Consider the following 21,946-nt stretch of genomic DNA (forward strand, 5'->3'; position numbering starts at 1 on the left):
GTTCCTAGTAATTATGAAGTGTTACTTTTAAATATTTGTGTGTGAGAGAGAAATGGAAAAAGGGACAGAGCTTGGCGCCGGCACTGTGGTATAGTAAGTAGAGCTACCACCAGCAGTGCTGACATCCCATATGGGCACCAGTTTGAGTTCTAGCTGTTCTACTTCCAATCCAGCTCTCTGCTATGGCCTGGGAAAGTGGTGAAAGATGGCCCAAGTCCTTAGGCCTCTGCACCCATGTGGGAGACCTGGAAGAAGCTCCTGGCTTCAGATTGGTACAGCTCTGGCCATTGGGGAGTAAACCAGGGGAATGAAGACCTCTCTCTCTCTCTCTCTCTGTCTCTCTCTGCCTCTCCTTCTCTCTCTGTGTAACTCTGACTTTCAAATAAATAAATAACTCTTTTAAAATAAAAAAGAAAGAAAGAAAAAAGAAAAAGAGACAGAGCTCCCGTGCAGTCGTTCACTCCCCAAATGCCTGCAGTGGCCAGAGCTGAAACTTGGAGCTCAGAACTCAATCCAGGTCTCCTCTAAAGGTGACATGGACCCAACCTTTTGTGCTGTCTCCTGCTGCTTCCCAGTGTTTGCATTAATAGGAATTGGAATTGGAAGCACAGATGTGATTTGAACCCAAAGCCTCCAATTTGGAATGTGGGCATTTTAACTACTAGGCGAAATGCTTTCCCCAAGTATTATTTTTCTAAATGAAAAAAATTAGGGTGGGCTTGTGGTGTAGTGTGTTAAAGCACTTCTTGGAATGCTGGCATCCTATATTGGAGTTTGTGGAATCCAGTCCCACCTCTGCTTCTAATTCAGCTTCCTGCTTATGTGCCCAGGAAGTAAGACATGATAGCCTAAGTGCTTGGGTTCCTGCCAGGTCGCTGGCTACTGGTTTGGACCTAACCCATCCCTCGCTATTATGGGCATTTGCAGGGTAAACCAGCAGATGGAAGATCTCTCTCCTTCTATCTCTTTCTTTATCACTTTGCCTTTAAAATAAACAAAACTTTTTTAAGAATGTGATACATTCAGGGGTGTTTTATAATTACATTTCAGAATTACTTTTATATTCAAAAGTAGACACATTTAAAAGATGGAGGTGATGTGAAAAAAATTTTAGGAGTGGCATTGTAGAAGAGCAGGATAAGCCACTAATGTAAGGACTCATACATTCCACATCCAGTCAGTTTGAGTCCCCGCTCCTCTGTTTCCGATCCAGCTTCCTACTATTGTGCCTGAGAAGGCAGCTGATGATGATAGCCCAAACACTTGAGTTTTTGCCACCCATGGGGGAAGCATGGAGTTCCTGGTTCCTGGCTTCAGTCTGGCCTGGCCTCAGCTGTTGTGAGCCTTTGAGGGAGTAAATAATAAAATAAATCTTTAGAAAAAAAAAAATTTTAGGCCGGCGCCATGGCTTAACAGGCTAATCCTCCGCCTTGCAGCGCCGGCACACCAGGTTCTAGTCCCAGTTGGGGTGCCGGATTCCATCCCGATTGCCCCTCTTCCAGGCCAGCTCTCTGCTATGGCCCGGGAAGGCAGTGGAGGATGGCCCAAGTCCTTGGGCCCTGCACCCGCATGGGAGACCAGGAGAAGCACCTGGCTCCTGGCTTCGGATCAGCACGATGTGCCGGCCGCAGCGGCCATTGGAGGGTGAACCAACGGCAAAAAGGAAGACCTTTCTCTCTGTCTCTCGCTCACTATCCACTCTGTCTGTCAAAAAAAAAGAAAAAGAAAATTTTAGAGCATTTTTATATCTTTTTAAAATTCTTTTCCATCATGAAATACATTAACTAGTTATTGCTTTTTTGTTTTGTTTTTAAAGAATTATTTTATTTTATTTGAAAGAGATACAGAGAGAGGTAGAGCCAGAGAGAGAGGTTCACTCCCCAAATGACCACGACGGCCAGAGTTGAGCCGATCTGAAGCCAGGAGCCAGAAGCTTCTTCCAGGTTTCCCACGTGGGTGCAGGGGCCCAAGGACTTGGGCCATCCTCTGCTGCTTTCCCAGGCCACAGCAGAGAGCTGGACTGGAAGTGGAGCAGCTAGGACTCAGGGTTTAACCCACTGCACCACAGCGCTGGCCCTTAGTTACTGCTTTTTGAAAAACTTGTTTCACACATCTACTTTTTTGATTGTATATATTCCGAAGATTACCCATAAGTATTGTCCCCAGTAGCATCCATTTGTTTAATTTGTAGCCTAACAGTGCTCTTGGAAATCTCTTAGATCCGGCAGTCATGTGATAGGCTGTATTATAGAGATCAAGAATCCATAAGTGAACTAGACATAGTTCCTTCTCTTACTGAATTGACATTTCTTAACATTTAGAGTTCAGTAACACAAATCCTCATGTTGATTATGACTAATTTTTAGCCCTGAGGTTTAAAAAGTTATATTTATTTATTTGAAAGAATGACAGAGACAGAAGGAGAAAGAGAGAGAATCTTCTATCTGCTGTCTTACGACCTAAATTCCTGCAACCGGTGGGGCTCATCAAGCTGAAGCCAGGAGCCAGGAAACTCCATCTAGGTTTCCCACATGGGTAGCAGGAATTCAGTACTTGAGTCATTATCTGCTGCCTCCCAGGAGCATTAGCAGAAAACTGGATCAAAAGCAGAAGTGGGAGTCAAACCAGGAACTCCGGTATGGGATGCAGTATCCCAAGAGGCAGTTTAACCTGCTGTGCAACAATACCTACCCAAGCCTTGTTTTAAAAAAAATAGCAATAAAAAGATTTATCTTCTGGGGGCTTGTTATAAAGTTAACTTAACATAGATTTTTGTAAAAAAAAAATAGTAATAATAAGTACGGGAATAGGGGACGGAGAAGGAAGAAGCCTGGGAGCATGGGCGAGAGGGAGAGTAGGGTGGAAAATATCACTCTGTTCCTTAATCTGTTTATGTAAAATACATGAAATTTGTGTACCTTTTATAATATTAAAAAGAAAAAATATTTATGAGAGCCAGTTGTGGCATAGCAGGTTAATCCTCCACCCACAACGCCTGCATCCCATATGGGTGCTGGTTCAAGACCCAGTTGCTCCATGGTAATGCACGTGGGAAAGCAGTGGAAGATGGCCTGAATGCTTGGGCCCCTGCATCCATGTGGAAGACCTTGAAAAGGCTCTGGGCTCTTAGCTTCGGCCTGGCCCAGCCCTGGCCATTGCAGCCATTTGGGGAGTGAACCAGCAGATGGAAGATTGATTCATTCTCTCTCTCTCTCTCTCTCCCTTCGCCCCTGTGCCTCTCCCCCCTCTCTCCTTCCCTCTCCTCTCTCTGTAATTCTGTCTTTCAAATAAATAAAAAAATAAATCTTTTTTATATAAAAAAGTTTACATATTTATTTGAAAGGCACAGCATCAGAGAGCAATGGGGAAAAAAGAGAGGGTGAGTGAGGAGAGAGAAGGAGAGACATTTTCCATTCTCTGGTTTACTCCCCAAGGGGTCACAATAGCCAGGAATAGGCTAGGTTGAAGCAAGGAACCAGGAACTCTATCTGGGTTTCACACGTGAGTGGCAGAGGCCCAAGCACTTGTGCTATCTTCTGCTGCTTTACCAGGTACTTTGGTAGAAAGCTGAATCAGAAGCAGAGCAGTCAGGGTTTGAATTGGCACTCTGATATGGGATACCATTGTTGCAAGCAGTGGTTTAACCTGCTGTTTTTTTTTTTTTTTTTTTAAAGATTTGTTTATCTGAAAGCATGAGTTACAGAGAGAGAGAGAGAGAGAGAAAGAAAGAGAGAGAAAGAGAGAGAAAGAGAAAGAGTGCTATCTACTGGTTAATTCTCCAAATGGCCACAGTGGTTGGGCTTGGACCAGGCAGAAGCCAGGAGCTTAGGACTTCTTCTGGTTCTCTCATGTGGGTGGCTGGGGTCCAAGTACTTGAGCCATCTTCCATTGCTTTCCCAGATGCATTAGAAGAGAGCTGGATGAGAACTGGAGCAGTTGGGACCCAATCAGCACTCAAATGGAATGCTGGTTTTGTAGGTAGCAGCTTAACGCACTGTACCACACCAGCCCATAGTCCTGCTTTTTTGTTCTTTCAAAAGTTGTTTATTTTTTTAATGTTCAGAGGATGACATTTTACTTTCTCTCCATTTTTAAGGATTTATTTATTTGAAAGGCAGATATATATTTAGAGAGGGGGAAGCAGAAAGGGAGAGAAAGAAAGCTTCTGTCTGCTGATTCACTCTCCATGTTGCTAAAACAAAGCCAGGAACCAGGAACTTTATCTGGGTCCCACATGGGTGGCAGGGGCTCAAGCAGTTGGGCCATCTTCCTCTGCTTTCCCATGTGCATTAGCAGGGATCTGGATCAGAAGTGGAGCAGCTGGGACTGAAACCGGCACTCATTTGGTATTCTGACATCACACTCAAAAAGTGCTGTCTCATACCTGAAGTTTTCTATCTGCAAAATTGAAAATCTAGACTTAGCAAAAGGAAAATACAAGATACAATGACACATACCAAAAGTAGTATATTACAAATATTTGAATAGGACAAACATCTAATCATGTAATTTATGCATATTCTTTTAGTGCTCCAAAATTGGTAATCTTTGTTTTTTAAATATTCTTTGGTTTGAAGTCATAGTGTAGTCCTAAGTTTAGTGTTATCTTTATTTTAATAAACCAAATAAGAATTTAAAAAGTAGTCAAATTTTATCAAAAAAATCATCATAAAATTATTTGGAATGTCAACAGAAAAATACCTTTTCAGAAAAACTAAATGACACGTGATATAGGTTAGATTTTATTTCTTTTTAGGTTTCTTTGGGAGTATATTTGGATTAATGGCTGTGTACATTTATGACGGAGAATTGGTATCCAAGAATGGATTTTTTCAGGGATATAACCAATTGACCTGGATAGTTGTTGCTCTTCAGGTAAAGCACTATAAGTCCTTTTTTGAATTCTAATAAATGTTATTTTAATATAGAAAATCAAAGTAGCTATGGATTTACTGATTGAAGGGGAAAGGGTTAGTGGTTAGTAGTCTTATTGTATCTATTTTATACAGGAAAGGTAAAATAGAATTGATCTTAGCTCTAATGAAAACCTAATTTTGAAAACAAATCACAAATGAATTGTGATTTTCAAATTTAGCATAATGAAAATGCAAGTTTCACAATAAAATAGTTGAAACTAAAAGCAAATATAAGTTTTAATTTTTCTTCAGCTTTTATCATTGCACAGGAATTCTGTGGTCAGTCCACTGAGACTCAAGAAGCATACCTAGATGTTTAATTCTGTTTTTAGCTTCTAATACAGTTTAGAATATTCTTGTCAAATTGCTTTAGTTTTTATGTAATTTGTAATTGCTTAGTGTTGAGTATTTCTATCTTCAAAAAATATTTATTGAATACTCTGGAGGATATAAAAATTAAGATACAAGTTACTGTCTTCAGATCCTTTTTCCATTCATCTAAAGGTATTTAAAGCCACAAGGTCCCAACAGGTATGGGGAAGGTGGCAAAAGATAATTATGTTTTCCTAGTAGGAAGCATGCTTATATTATGTAAGATGCAGAAAAGGAAACAATGATAAGTAAAAATTTGAGAGAGAATTTGGAGTAGAGATAAGGTAACTCAGGAGAGCAAATGTTTGATAAACTCATATTTTATGCTAGCAAAAGAAGCCAACTTCCTTTAAAAAGGGGCTGGAGACTTGAACAAAAATATAAACAATTTAGTATAACTGGTATGAGATATTCAATAGGGAGAAATTGATGAATGACAACATTGCAAAGAAAATATTGTTACCCAGAGTTAATTTGTAGAAAATCCAGTGGCCATAATTTATGGCATTTTCTTAATAAAGTTTCCATCATTAGAGAGTTGCAGTGAAAGTTCTAAAGGAAGATAACCCAGATTGGGAAGCTGTTAAGTAGGGTTTGGCAGAAAACAAAGCTATATAGTACATGTTAAATATCCCTTAACTGAAATGCTGATTTTTTTTTGGAAGGGGGTGGGGGGTTCAGTATATTTGCATATGTAAGTGAACTTCAAGAAGTTCATGAAAAAAGGAGAATTAAAAGATAAGTTAATTTTTGTACAAAAAACTTTTTAAATCTATGCATCAGAGCATGAAAAAAACTTCATGTATTATGAAAAAACTATGCATAGGTTTTGAAATTTTTTTGTTATCATCATAAACTGCTCTTTTAATTCCATTTTTTTCCACACATATTTTGATGTATTCTCATACATAATGAAGTATCTTGGGGGTGGAAAACATCTTTATACACAAAATTTATTTGTTTTGTAAATACCTTATAAACATAGCCCGAAGGTAAATATACACAGTATTTTTAGTGCACCTGTGTTGTGAGACCCATCACATGAGATCAAATGTGGAATTTTCTACTAGTACCATCACATCAGTGCTCAAAAAATTTGGAATACTTGAGCATTTTGGATTTCAGATTTTCAGACTAGATATGCTGAACCTGTATAGTAAAACCTTAAATAGCCACAATTTGGAATTTGGGAGTGATAGAAATGTTCTTTATATACTTTTTTTGGGGGTGGGGGGACAGGCAGAATTAGACAGAGAGACAGAGAAAAAGGTCTTTTTTCTGTTGGTTCACCCCCCAAGTGGCCGCTATGGCCGGCACGTTGGGCCGGCGCACTGCTCCGATCCGAAGCCAGGAGCCAGGTGCTTCTTCCTGGTCTCCCATGCGGGTGCAGGGCCCAAGGACCTGGGCCATTCTTCACTGCACTCCCAGGCCACAGCAGAGAGCTGGACTGGAAGAGGAGCAACCGGGTCTTTATATACTTTTAAAGAACATGATTAAAGCTGTGCTTAGGGAAAGTAATTTGACAATGGTGACAGGTGGAATAAAATGGGGAGAACACCCCACTAGGAGACGTGAAAGGCTAGTAAAATACTCAAAAGTAAAAGCATTTCACTATTCATGTTGACCTATCTTCCCACATTTAGTGTTTAATTACTAAATTTATTGAAGATAGCTGTTTTACTTCATTATTGTAACAAACTGTAGATTGCTGTGGTAAGTACTTTATTAGATACCTTTTGAAATAAGAAGGCTGCTGAGAAAAACCTAGAAATCTGTGGGTTATGAAGTGTTTAATATGACTGTAAATCACTTTCGATGATGGGTTAAATTTATAGGACAGAGCCTATGCTTTGGTAAGCAATGAAATTATTTTGAAAAGCAGTTTTATATGTTGGTTTTTAAAAATAATCTTCTGAAACTTCTACAGGCACTTGGAGGCCTTGTAGTGGCTGCTGTTATTAAGTATGCGGATAATATTTTAAAAGGATTTGCAACATCTTTGTCTATAATATTATCAACACTGATATCCTATTTTTGGCTACAAGATTTTGTACCAACCAGGTAAAATATTCTTTTTGTTTAAATCTCCCAAAGTATATAGAAAGATAAGAAATTTTCCTAAGGTGATCTGGTGAATTTTGTCCTACTACAACTTTGGAAAAATTGTTGAAATATAATTAAAAATCAATTTAACCATCTTTTAAAAAACATCTCAAATGCTTGAAAAAAATCTTCCATGGGAAGGTTTTTTATATGAATTTGACTGGCTAGAATTTTCCCAAGAGATCTGAATGTTTTCCCCCACCAAAGTGAAAAAGCAATATGAAGAAGTTAATCAAAGGATGGGCATTGTGGTGCAGAAGGTTAATCCACTGCTCGGGATGTGAGCATCTCATATTGGAGTACACTTTTTTTTTTTTAAGGTTTTTCTATTTGTTGGTTTATTTCCCAAATGGTTGCAATAGCTGGGTCTAGGGCAGGCAGAGGCAGGAGTCAGAAGCCTCTTCCCGGCTTCCCAGGTGGATGCCATAGTCCCAAGCATGTGGATCATCATCCACTGCTTTCTCAGGTGCATTAGCTAGGAACTGAATCAGAAATGGAACAGCCAGGATACTCATATGAGAGGCTGCCACTGTAAGTGGCAGTTTAACATGCTGTGCTACAACATGGGCCCCATAATGACATTTTTGAATGTAACATTTACATAGCTAAAGCCAGGAGAGTAGATAACTTTCTTAAAGAGTATGACTTATATAGAGTAGATGGCTCATTAAGAAACTCAAGTGGTAGCAGGAAGAAGAGAGATTTGGAAAGGAATTACAAAAGGAATCTTAGGGGAGGCAAGAGAACCAAGACTGTGCAATATTACAGAGCCAGGGGAGGAGCTGGGTCAGGAAGAATTGAGTGTAATGAATACCCATTATAGGTGGTACTAAATGGCCTATTATTTTTTTATAATTATTAATTTATCACCCCAGACTAATGGGATTATATTTTCATGATTTCCAGGATACCATTTTTTGGTTTTCCTAAAGTCTTCTTTCTCTTTCCCAAGGATCTTTTATCTGCATCCACTGTCTTGGTGATCTCTTTTCTCATTGCATTAAATATCAAACATATGCTAACAATTCTGATCTAAAGATAAATTCCAAGCTAGTGTATCTAATTGCCTGTTTGACATTTTCACTCTAATGTCTACTAGATAAATCGTTTCTGATCCCTGACATGGTATCCCAATTTAGTAAAAGGCAGCAGTTTCTTTTTTTTTTTTTTAGTTGCTTAGGTCAGAAATCCTCCTTGATTTACATAGGAATATGATTTAACCATAGCAATCCAAGGAAAAGCAGTGTGTGTTGATAAGTATATAGATTGGTTTATAAGAGGAAACTAAAATGTATGGAAGTTCTTTATTTTCTTCTTCTTTTTTCCCCCAAAGAAACCTTTTATTTAATGAGTACAAGTTTCATAAGTACAACACTAGGAATATAATGATTCTTCCCACCATATCCACCCTCCCATGCCACTTCCTCCTCCCTCTCCCATTCACCAATAAGATTCATTTTCAATTAACTTTATACACAGAAGACCAACTCTATACTAACTAAAGATTCAACAATTTGCACACAGACGCACACACACACACAACTGTTTGAGAACAAGTTTTACAGTTAATTCTCGTAATACAACTCATTGAGGACAGAAGTTCTGCACGGGAAGTAAGTGCACAGTGACTCCTGTTGTTAATTTAACAATTAACACTCTTATGTATGACATCAGTGATCACTAAGGTTCTTGACATGACCGCCAGGGCTATAAAAGCCTTTTGAATCCACAGTCTTCAGTATTTAGACAAGGCCCCAAGCAAAGTGGAAGTTCTCTCCTCCCTTCAGAGAAACGTGCATCCTTCTTTGCTGGCCACTGCTTTCCACTGGGATCTCTCTCACAGAGATTCTTTACATAGGACATATTTTTGCCACAGAGTCTTGGCTTTCCATGCCTGAAATACTCTCATGGGCTTTTCAGCCAGATCAGAATGCCTTAAGGGCTGATTCTGAAGTCAGAGTGCTTATTAAAGCAATTGTCATTCTATGAGTCTGCTGTGTGGACTGCTTCCCATGTTGGAGCATTCTCTCCTTTTTAATTCTGCCTATTATTACCAGACACTTGATCTTATTTATATGATCCCTTTAACACTTAATCCTATCTATTTTATCACATTAACACTTAATATGGCCACTTTAACACTTAAGATGGTATTTTTACTACCCAGCTTAATGGGATTTAGGGTCCCATGGCAAGTTTTTAAACTGTACCCTTTGAAGTAAGTCTGTAGGAAAGTATGCAGAACTATACAGCTTTACAGTTACAAACTAACTTCTTCCTCTCTTATTCTCACTCTTATTGTCTTACTAAGATCTATTTTCAATTGACTTTATACAAATATAATTAACTCTATGTTAAGTAAAGAGTTCAACAAATAGTATGAAGAAGAGAAAAAAAAATGTTCGTTGACAGTCAAGACAAGGGCTCTTCAAGTCAATTTCACTTCTACAGATTTCCTTTTAGGTGCTCTATTAGTTATCACATATCAGGGAGAACATATGGTATTTGTCCCTTTGAGACTAGCTTATTTGACTAAGTATGATGTTTTCCAGATTCATCCATTTTGTTGCAAATATCCAGATTTTTTTTTTTTTACTGCTGTGTAGTGTTCCATAGAGTACATATCCCATAATTTCTTTATCCAGTCTCCAGTTGACCGACATTTGGATTGATCCCATGTCTTAGCTATTGTGAATTGAGCTGCAGTAAACATGGGGGTGCAAATAACTTTTATTTGCTGATTTCATTTCCCTTGAGTAAATTTCCAGAAGTGATTTGGCTGGTCATATGGTAGGTCTATATTCAGATTTCTAAGATATCTCCAAGCTTTCTTTCATAGTGGCTTTACAAGTTTACATTCCCACCAACAGTGGATTAGGGTACCTTTTTCCCTATATCCTCACCAGCATTTTTTTTGTTGATTTCTGTATGAAAGCTATTCTAACTGCAGTGAGGTAAAACCTCATTGTGATTTTGATTTGCATTTCCCTGATGGCTGGTGATCCTGAACATTTTTTCATGTGGCTGTTGGCCATTTGGATTTCCTCTTTTGAAAAATGTCTGTTTAAGTCCTTTGCCCATTTCTTAACTGGCTTGTTTGTTTTGTTGTTGTGGAGTTTCTTGATCTTTATATATTCTGGTTATTAATCCTTTATCAGTTACATAGTTTGCAAATAATTTCTCCCATTCTGTCAATTCCCTCTTCGCTTTCTTGAGTGTTTCTTTTGCAGTAAAGAAGCTTCTCAATTTGATGTAATCCTATTTGACTGCCTCTGCCTCTGAAGTCTTTTCCAACAACTCTTTGCCTGTGCCAATATCTTACAGGGTTTCCCCAATGTTCTCTAATAATTTTATGGTATCAGGTCATAGATTTAGGTCTTTAATCCATTTTGAATGGAGTCTTGTGTAAGGTGTAAGGTAGGGATCCTTCTTCATACTTCTGCATGTGCAAATCCAGTTTTCCCAGCACCATTTGTTGAAGAGATTGTCCTTGTTCTAGAGATTAGTTTTAGCTCCTTGGTCAAATATAAGTTGGTTGTAGATGCTTGGATTGATTTCTGGCATTTCTATTCTGCTCCATTGATCTCTCCATGTGTTTTCATACCAATACCAAGCTGTTTTGATTATAACTGCCTTTAAATATGTCTTGAAATCTGGTATTGTGATGTCTCTGGCTTTGCTTTTTTTTTTTTTTTATGAGATTGCTTTAGCTATTCAGGCTCTCCTATGTTTCCATATGAATTTCAGCGTTATTTTTTCTGTATCTGAGAAAAATATCTTTGGTATTGCATTGAATCTGTGAATTACTTTCAGAAGAATGGACATTTTGATGATATTAATTCTTCGGATCCATGAACATGGAAGGTTTTTCCATTTTTTGCAGCTTCTTCTATTTCTTTCTTTAATATTTTGAAATTCTCATCATAGAGGTCTTTGACATCCTTGGTTGAATTTACTCCAAGGTATTTGATTATTTTTTTTTTTTTTGTAGCTGTTGTGAATGGGATTGATTTTAGAAGCTCACTCTCAGCCTTGTCATTGTCTGTGTATACAAAGGCTATTGATTTTTCTGTATTGATTTTATATCCTGCTACTTTACCAGACTCTTCTGAGTTCCAGTAGTCTCTTGGTAGAGTCTTTTGGATCCCCTATATATAGAATCATGTCACCTGCAAATAGTGATTTGTATCCCTTTGATTTCTTTTTCTTGCCTAATGGCTCTGGCTAAAACTTCCAGGATTATATTGAATAGCAATGGTGAGAGTGGGCAAACTTGTCTGGTTCCATATCTCAGTGGGAATGCTTCCAACTTTTCTTCATTCAATAGTATGCTGGCCGTAGGTTTGTCATAAATTGCCTTGATTGTGTTGAAGAATGTTCCTTCTATACCCAATTTGCTTAGAGTTTCTTTTATCATGAAAGGGTGTTATATTTTATCAAATTCTTTCTCTGTGTCTATTGAGATAATCACATGATTTTTGTTCTTAGGTTGTTAATGTTATTTATCACATTGATTTGTGAATGTTGAACCATCACTGCATGCCAGGAATAAATCCCACTTGGTCCGGATGAATGATCTTTCTGATATGTTGTTGGATCAAATTGGCTAGAATTTTGTTGAGGATTTTTTTTTAATCTATTTTCATCAGGGAAATTGGTCTGTAGTTCTCTATCTCCGTTGTGTCTTTTCTGGGTTTAGGAACTAAGGTGATACTTGATTCATAGAAAGAATTTGGGAGGATTCCCTCCCTTTCAATTGTTTTGAATGACTTGAGAAGAATCAGAGTTAGTTCTTCATTAATGTGTGGTAGAATTCAGCAGTGAGGCCACCCAGTCCTGGGCTTTTCTTTGTTGGAAGGGTCATATTACTGATTCAGTTTCTGTCTTGGTAATGGGTCTCTTTAGGTTTTCTGTGTCTTCATGATGCAATTTAAGTAGGCTGCATGTGTTTAGGAATCTATCCATTTCTTCTAGGTTTCTCAGTTTGTTGGCATATAACTCTTTGTAGTAATTTCTGGTTATTCTTTTTATTTCTGTGGTGTCTGTTGTTACATTTCCTTTTTCATCTCTAATTTTATTGATTTGGGTCTTTCCTCTTTTTGGTTAGTTGGGCCAGTGGTGTATCAATTTTGTTTATTTTTTTAAAAAACCCAGTTCTTCGTTTTGCTTATCTTTTATACATATTTTTGTTCGTTTCAATTTTGTTGATTTCTTTGCTAGTTTTAATTATTTCTTTTCTTCTACTAGTTTTGGGTTTGGTTTGCTCTTGTTTTTCTAAATCGTTGAGATGCATTGATAGCTCATCTGTTTGGTACTTTGCCAATTTCTTGATGCAGGCACCAGTTGCTTTTTTTTTTTTTAACTTTTATTTAATGAATATAAATTTCCAGTGTACAGCTTATGGATTACAATGGCTTCCCCCTCCCATAACTTCCCTCCCACCCACAACCCTCCCCTCTCCCGCTCCCTCTCCCCTTCCATTTGCATCAAGATTCATTTTCAATTCTCTTTATTTACAGAAGATCAATTTAGTATAAAGATTTCAACAGTTTGCACCCACATAGAAACACAAAGTGAAACATACTGTTTGAGTACTAGTTATAGCATTAAATCAAAATGTACAGCACATTAAGGACAGAGATCCCACATCAGGAGCAAGTGCACAGTGGCTCCTGTTGTTGACCCAACAAATTGACACTCTAGTTTATGGCGCCAGTAACCACCCTAGGCTGCCATCATGAGTTGCCAAGGCTATGGAAGCTTTCCAAGTTTGCCGACTCTGATCATATTTAGACAAGGTCATAAAAGACAGAGTGAGGATAGTAACCAATGATCCTAAGAGTGGCATTTACCAGGTTTGAACAATTATACAGCATTAAGTGGGGAAGAGAACCATCAGTACACACATGTTGGGAGTAGAGCCATTGGTGGTAGAGTAGAGGTTATGATTACAAAGGAATGAGGCCCAATTGCGCTAGACAGGGTCTAGAACAAAGGACAGAGTCATTATTAGAGGAGCTAAGAAAGGTGCTGTCTAAGCTACAATTAAGTTTTCTGATTGAGAGGCAAATAGAACCTGATAGAAGGGGCTTGATAATAATCTGGTGGGCTTTAGGCCTTGTAAGTTAAGAGGCCCAGGCCTATCTATCTCTTCACATGGGGTATATCCTAAGGGAGGTGTGAACCTCCTAGGGGAAGGCACTCTGTTGACTTTCATTACTTGGCTGGCCTGGGAGGAGAGCTGGCCAGGTAAAGGCAGGTGGCATCTCTAACAAGAAATTTACAGTTCTGCCTGCAATGTTGTTGACCCTACTTGACCATCCCCTCAGCTGCAGTGGTCACTTTGGAAGTTGGGCTGAGTGAAGGGCTTTTCAGCTTAGAGCCATTAAGATCTGTGGCTCTGACCTGGGCATCCTTCGACTCCAGGGCAGGTCCATTTCCAGTGATCCAACTCTTGGCAGAGCTGCCAGGGCTCTTCACAAGCTGACTTCTGCTGAAGCCCAGGCTTACCACATTGAAAGCCACTGCAGTGGACTGGCCTGTTGGGTCTCCTTGAGGGCAGATCACTGTACAGATCAGCCATTAATAGGCCTGCCACCCATTGCTTCTGATGCCTAGCTTTCTTTTCCTCCTGGTTTGTGTTAAAGCAGACCAGAGGATGCAAGTCAAGGGAGTGCCCGTATCCCATCTCTAATCTTCGGTGGCCTGAACAACAAGTCTATAGTCACAGGCATGTTCTGTAGTAGTTTTTTTTCTAAGGTAGACAATGCCCATGAGGAAAATTATATTCTCACTTTCCTCTTAACACTGTTTTTGCTGTATACCTTAAGGTTTTTTTTTTTTTGACAGGCAGAGTGGATAGAGAGAGAGAGACAGAGAGAAAGGTCTTCCTTTTTGCCGTTGGTTCACCCTCCAATGGCCGCTGCGGCTGGCTCATCGCGCTGATCCGAAGCCAGGAGCCAGGTGCTTCTCCTGGTCTCCCATGCGGGTGCAGGGCCCAAGGACTTGGGCCATCCTCCACTGCCTTCCCGGGCCATAGCAGAGAGCTGGCCTGGAAGAGGGGCAACCGGGACTAGAACCCGGTGTGCCGGCACTGCAAGGCGGAGGATTAGCCTGTTAAGCCACGGCGCCAGCCAGAATCTTTTCTTTATGTTTTACTGTGTTGAGTTTGATTACAGTGAGTCATGGTAAAGATCTTTTCTGGTCATGTCTATTAGGAGTTCTATGTACTTCCTGTACTTGATGTCCCTTTCTTTCCAAAAATTAAGGAAGTTTTCTATTATTATTTCAATAAATAGCCTTCTAATCCTTTCTCTCTTTCCACGCCTTCAGGAACTCCTAGAACCCATATGTTGGGTCATTTGATAATATCCTATAGATTCCCAACAGTGTTTTTTAGTTTTCTAATTTCCTCTTCTTGTTTTTGGTTTGACTATATAATTTCCTGTGCTTTGTCTTCTAAGTCAGATATTCTTTTTTCTGCATCCCTGATTCTTTTGTTAAGGCTTTCCACTGCATTTTTTATTTGTTCTGTTGAATTTTTCATTTCATTTTGATTTCTCTTTAAGATCTCAATTTCGTGGGAGAAATTTTCTTTCAAGTCATATCCAAATTTCAGTAGATCATGCATTCGCTTCTGATTTCTTCTGTGTAATCTTATGATCAATTTTTTAAAATCCATTTCTGGCATTTCTTCAATCCCATCATCTTCACTTTTTAGTGTTGAAGTGTTGTGTTCTTTTGGGGGCATCATGTTGCCTTCTTTATTCTTTTTTCTTGAATTCCTGCATTTGTTATTTGGTATTTGTTGAGATTCTCTTGGTTTCTTCTTCTTCTTCTTCTTCTTTTTTTTTTTTTTACTGTGGTGGCTTTTATCTTTGTACTATTCCTCTGTAGATAAGTGGAGTGTCTGCTTTCAGTGAATAGCTAGAAGCTTGTGTTGGGTGGGGCCAGGGAGCTCTCTTCAATTCTCTAGGGTAAAAGGTGTGTCTAAGGTGACACATGGAGGTTTGGCATGCTAAATCTCCTTTTTAAAAACAAAAAAAATCAGAAGGGAGGTTTATTCTGCTCAGCTGAGCTCCTCTGAGGTGACACACCCAGGTTTGGCATGGTAAATCTCCTCTTTTTTTTTTTTTTTTTTTTTCTATCAGAGGGGAGGTTTGTTCTTGTCTGTTGGCATAGACTCAGCTGAGCTCTTCTCCTCAAAGGAAATTAGTGCCTGGGCACTAGCCCCAGTGGGTATATTATTTGTCTGCATTGCCACAAGAACCGTACAAAAGATCGGTGTGGTCCTCAGTATAAGCTCAGATTCCTCAGCAATGTCTCTCACCAGATAACCAGGGAGCCCTGATTGTGTAGAGCCTTCCACAGTAACTGTCCAAAGTCCCAGCCACACCGTGAGCCCTCCCACACAACCTCAGATTTTTCACAGTCCCAGCACACAAGCCTCCCACAGTCACAAGCACCCAGCCCCTTGTCTGTTCTCCCCACCAGACTCAGGAGTCTCCTTTGGGCTGATTGCTGGGCACAGACATTAGCTGGTGCAGCTGTTATTTATGTCCAAATGTGCCCCCCACTTTGTTTTTTCTCCTCTAATTTGGCAGGTACACTATCTCTCATGGGGCTCCAAGCCGGATTCCCTCTAGACTCTTCCTGCAGCTTCATCAGTAGCTTGGGCTGCTGCAGTCTGGTCTCACCTTACTCTCCAGTGATGGTGTGGAGGCTCTCGGCTGCTGGGGTCCTGAGTTGTGCGTGTCCTTGCCCTCCATGTAGGTCCGCTGTGTCTGTCCAATTTGCATAGGATTTCCTCTGCTATTTTCTCGCTAACTCTTCCCTGAGACTGCACTCTCCATTTTTTTCAAACTGTCTTTTAGATTAGATCAGCAAGCTCACTCCCTACTCTGCCGTCTTAATCCAATCCAACTCTGTATTTTCTGAGTGAAGCTCATTAACTTCTCCTTATATTTCTCACATCATTCTAATCCAGAAACAATTCATGTAAACTCTTATTTTTATACCTCCAGAATCACCATTTCTTACAGCCTCCCCTGTTATTGTCCTGGTCTATACCTCTCTCATTCTCACCTGGATTAGTAGTTTCCTAATTTGTCTCTTTCCCTCCTCTTTTGCCCTGCATCTGCAGTCTTCTCTGTTCAGCAACCAGACTTATTCTTTTTCAGTATAAATCAGATTCTTTGAATACTATGCTCAGAAGCCTACCTAACACAAAAGTTGTCATTGGTCAATGGCCTGGCTAATTTGCCCCTCAGCTACTCTTCTATAGTTACCTGATATTTCCTTTCCTTTCCCCTTTTACCTACCTCCGGCCCCTCTCCTTCCCTCTCCTTCCCTCCCTTCACCTTCCCTTCCCTCCCCTTCGCTCCTCTTCTCTTCTTTGCTCAACAGTAACCTCTTTGCTATGGGCTCTGATTGTCTTTCCATCTTCCTTGAATACTGACCCCTTACATATTCATATGGCATGAATTCCTGAGATCTTAGCTCAAATGCCACTTTATCAACAGACTTCCCAAATGAAAGAACGTCCACTTCTGTGCTGTCTTCTTTTTTCACAAGACTTATCACCACCTGATAAATAAGCAGGGCTGGAGCTTAGCACATAAAAGCTACTCAGTATGTTTATTAAATAAATGTTCAAGATTTAAAATTTTTTAAACTAGGAAAATTCAGTTATTGAGGGAAGTGAGGTAAGATCATGGATAAAATTTGGCAGTAGAAAAATATAGTTTTTCGAGACCTGATGCTGTGGCTCACTTGGCTAATCCTCTGCCTGCGGCGCCGGCATCCCATATGAGCACTGGGTTCTAGTCCCGATTGCTCCTCTTCCAGTCCAGCTCTCTGCTATGGCCCGGGAAGGCAGTGGAGGATGGCCCAAGTGCTTGGGCTCCTGCACCCACATGGGAGACCAGGAGAAGCGCCTGGCTCCTGCCTTCAGATGGGCACAGCGCGCCGGCCCTGACGGCTATTTGGGGGTTGAACCAACTGAAGGAAGACCTTTCTCTCTGTCTCTCTTTCTCACTGTCTATAACTCTACCTGTCAAATAAATAAATAAATAAATATTTAAGAAAAAAAGAAAAATATAGCTTTTCTGTATCAAAATTTATGCTTTCCATTATTCACTAAAACTTGGACAACAGATAGGAATTTCTGTTGAAATCTGTACTTTTCAGAGACAAAAATTTGAAAGTATTTCTTTTTTCAGCTTCATGTTGAAATGAATCACTTAGACTAACCTAGCAGCACTTTTAACATAAGGATGCTTTATTTCTTGTTCATTATATGATTTAATGTTATTTACAAATGTTTAGAATGTATACATTATTAGGATATACTTTATTATTTTTTAAAATTTTTTTATTTATTTGAAAGTCAGAGTTATACACAGAAAGAAGGAGAGGCAGAGAGAGAGAGAGAGATCTTCCATTCACTGGTTCACTCTCCTGTTGGCCGCAAGGACCAGAGCTGTGCCGATCCGGAGCCAGGAGCCAGGAGCTTCTTCCAGGTCTCTCATGCTAGTGCAGGGGCCCAAGGATTTATGCCATCTTTCACTGCTTTCCTAGGCCATAGCAGAGAGCTGGATTGGAAGTGGAGCAGCCAGGACTCGAACCAGTGCCCATATGAGATGCTGGCACTGCAGACAGTAGCTTTACCTGCTATGCCACAGTGCCAACCCCAGGATATACTTTAAAAGGCATATTTTCCCCTAAAAAAATTGAACTTCCTTTAAGATAAAGGGAGTTAGCTTTAAATCTTTGAATTATGCACAGAATAAACAAATAAATGAATAAGTAATCCAATAGAGGGTCAGGAGAGTAGACAGTTGTCAATAAGATATACACCTGTATATGAATTCCTATTTCTGAGGGAATATGTAAAGATGTTATGATAAAGCAAAAAGAGAAAAGACAAGGATACTGTTATTATTGAGCCAATGAATGAGTGTTTTGAGACCCAAGACTCTAAACCAGAGGGAGAAGATGGATTATTTTTTCTAAAGAACGAACTAGGTCTTATATCTTTATGCAGTCTTTTATGAAGAATACATTTTAAGCAATATATCTAATGAGCTTTTCTAAGTCTTCATTCAAGACTATTCCAAATGTAACAATAAATTTTCCTTTGCTATCCCTGTTCTTCCATGTGAAACTGTTGTTTGCCTTCCCTGAAGTACTGCACTTAGACTTCTCTGATGATTCCTTTTGGAATTTGTTTACTCCTTTGGCCATCTCAAGCCATGTATTAACTGTCCTCTCTATAAAGGTTTGAACCAATTCCAACTCAATTCTAGATCCCTATTTTCTACTGATGAGTGGTCATCTGTATCATTAACACACATGCTCACTTTTCTAACTCAGTTTTCCCAGGCTCATTACTTTGTTTATTGATCTTACCATGCTTCCATTTAGGCTTGCTTATTGGTTTGCCAAAAACTTATTAAGTGTCCCATATGTGTCTGCCATTCACTGTGCTAGATCATGGAAAAAATGGGAGTGTATAGATGAGGTAAAATTTCTTGAGTTTAAGGTTTCAGAGGTTGGAGAGACAGACGTGAATAAATAATTTATAGCAGTATGATCAATATAGCAATGGAAATATAATTTTGTTAGCTCAAATTCTTAAAATAATCATTAAATTGTGACAGTTTTTTTTTTTCCTCCTAACAAAAATATTTCATTCAAAGCCATCTAAGAAGTTCTGGCTTGAGAATCAGGCATTTGCTGACATTATTAGATATTCAAGTAGATCCTGTTAGACATATCACAGAAGAGATTGTTGCAATGGGTAGAAAGTTGAGTCAGACAGCTTACTTGAGCTTAGATTTTCAGTCTACACAGTTCTAGAGTTTTGGAAAGCCAAGAAAAGTTCATATTGATTGCTGAAAACATTATCCAGAAAGTTTATCCAAAGCCTAAATAATTATATAATATTTATGCTGTAATTTCTTTAAGATATATTATAGAAAGTTTTATGTTATCTTAATAATTTTTTGAAAGATTTATTTTTATTTGAAAGGCAGAGTAACAAAGGGGGAGAGACATAGAGAAAGATGACTTCTACTTGTTGGTTCACTTCCTGAATGATTGTGATGGTGAGGGCTGGGCTAGGATGAAACCAGGAGCCAGAAACTCCATCCAGATGTCCTACATGGGTGGCAGAGGTCTAAGTGCTCGGGCCATCTTCTGGTTCTTTTTCAGGCACGTTAGCAGGGAGCTGGATTGGAAGCTGAGCAACCAGGACTGGACTGGGATCCAGTGTCATAACCAGTGTTGTAGGCAGCATTTTACCCTGCTGTAGCACAACACCAGTCCTGTTATTTTAATTTCATATACATAACTGAATCTAAGTCTTTGGAAAAGTTACCCATTTGCACCAAGTACAACAATAAACAAAGAGCAGAGGAACAGACAGGTAAATAATGAGTTGTTTGGGGATTGGCATTGTGGCACAGTGGTTTAAGCCACTGTTTACAATGCAGGCATCCCATGTCAGAGTGCCAGTTTGAGTCCTGGCTACTCTGCTTCTGACCCAGATTTGTGTCCTGGCTGTTCCACTTCCAATCCAGCTCCCTGCTCATGTGCCTGGGAAAGCAGCAGAAGATGGCCCAAGTCCTTGGGTCACTGCCATCTACATGGGAGACCAGGAAAGAATTTCAAGCTCCTGACTTCGGCGTAGCCCTGTCCTGGCTGTTGCTGCCATTTGGGGAATAAAATGGATAGAAGATCCCTTTTTCTCTCTATCTCTCCCTCTCTTTGTCCGTCTAACTTTCAAATAAATCTCTGAGAAAAAAAGTTTTGTTAATAATAGTCTTCTAATAGCATAGCCGTCTACAGGGCTAGAGTCTTTGAGAGATTAAACTTGAATTGTTAGGAATGATTTCTTTGGGACAAAGGAAATTACAGACTGAGAGGATAGATCTGTGAAGACACTGTCATGAAAGAGCACAATATGTTTGTTGAGTTGAGTGGCTGAATTATAGATTAGTGTGGAGTGAAATAGGGAGTATATGATTGTAGAGACCAGATTATGAAAGGCCTTTGATGTCATGGTAAGGATTAATGATCTCGGACCGGCGCCATGGCTTAACAGGCTAATCCTCCGCCTTGCAGCGCCGGCACACCGGGTTCTAGTCCCGGTCGGGGCGCCGGATTCTATCCCGGTTGCCCCTCTTCCAGGCCAGCTCTCTGCTATGGCCAGGGAAGGCAGTAGAGGATGGCCCAAGTGCTTGGGCCCTGCACCCACATGGGAGACCAGGAGAAGCACCTGGCTCCTGGCTTCGGATTGGCATGGTGCGCCGGCCGCAGCGGCCATTGGAGGGTGAAACAACGGCAAAAAGGAAGACCTTTCTCCCTGTCTCTCTCTCTCACTATCCACACTGCCTGTCAAAAAAAAAAAAAAGGATTAATGATTTCTTTTCTTTACAGAACATTCTTAAAAAAAAAAAAAAGATTTACTTATTTATTTGAAAGAGTTACACAGAGAGAGAGGAGCGGTGGAGAAAGAGAGAGGGAGAGGGAAAGGGGGAGAGAGAGAGAGAGAGAGAGAGAGAGAGGTCTTCCACCCGATGGTTCACTCCCCAATTGGCTGCAAAAGCCGGAACTGTGCTGATCTGAAGCTAGGAGCCAGGAGCTTCTTCCGGGTCTCCCACGCGGGTGCAGGAGCCCAAGGACTTGGGCCATCTTCTGCTTTCTCAGGCCACAGCAGAGAGCTGGATCAGAAGAGGAGCAGCCGGGACTAGAACCAGCGCCCATATGAGATGCCGGCACTTCAGGCCAGGGTGTTAACCTGCTGCACCACAACACTGGCCCCTACAGAACATTTTTTTAAATGAGAATGATTTTGTTTTGTTAATAGGAAGATTTGTTTATTGATTAATTTAATAGGGAGCATGAGAGCAAGAGACAGGAGGGAGAGAGAGAGAGATTTTCCATAAACTAGGCTCCCTAGATGGTTGCAGCTGGCCGAAGTTGGGAGCCCAGAACTCTATCTGGGTCTCCCACAAGGCTGGCAGGGGCCTGAGCCCTTGAGGTATCTTCTGCTGCTCTTCCAGGCGCATTAGCGGGGATCTGGATCACAAGCAGAGTAGCTGGATACTGAGTGCTCTGTTACGGGATGCCAGCATCACCAGTGGTGCCTTAACGTGCTGCACCATAACACCCAGCTCCTAATAGAAACTTTAAAGTCAAGACTAATTCGTGTCTCTATAACATTTTTCAAAATGTACACATTAAAAATTAAGACTAGTGGGGCTGGCTCTGTGGTGCAGCAGGTAAAGCCGCCACCTGCAGTGCCACCATCCCATATGGGCGCTGGTTTGAGTCCCGGCTACTCCACTTTCGATGCAGCTCTCTGCTTTGGCCTGGGAAAGCAGTAGAAGATGGCCCAACTCATGTGGGAGACCTGGAAGAAGCTCCAGGCTCCTGGCTTTGGATCGGCACATTTCCAGCCGTTGTAGCCAATTAGGAAGCGAACCAGCAGATGAAAGACCTCTCTGTCTCTCTGTCTCTGTCTGTCTGTCTCTCTCTCTCTCTCTACCTCT

General features: G+C 40.2%; 1 protein-coding gene across 2 annotated transcripts in view; it reads left to right on the top strand.

Moving 5' to 3' along the window:
* The window catches only part of SLC35A3 (solute carrier family 35 member A3), a 70,063-nt gene that overhangs the window by 45,357 nt on the left and 2,760 nt on the right, over positions 1-21,946 (top strand). For both annotated transcript variants that reach the window (XM_062191812.1, XM_062191811.1), the window contains exons 6-7: positions 4,757-4,875; positions 7,216-7,349. In XM_062191812.1, the coding sequence (XP_062047796.1) occupies positions 4,757-4,875; positions 7,216-7,349 (253 nt within the window). The remainder of the gene's footprint in view (positions 1-4,756; positions 4,876-7,215; positions 7,350-21,946) is intronic.

The sequence above is a fragment of the Lepus europaeus genome, chromosome 5, assembly GCF_033115175.1.
Source record: "Lepus europaeus isolate LE1 chromosome 5, mLepTim1.pri, whole genome shotgun sequence".
Lineage (NCBI taxonomy): Eukaryota > Metazoa > Chordata > Mammalia > Lagomorpha > Leporidae > Lepus > Lepus europaeus.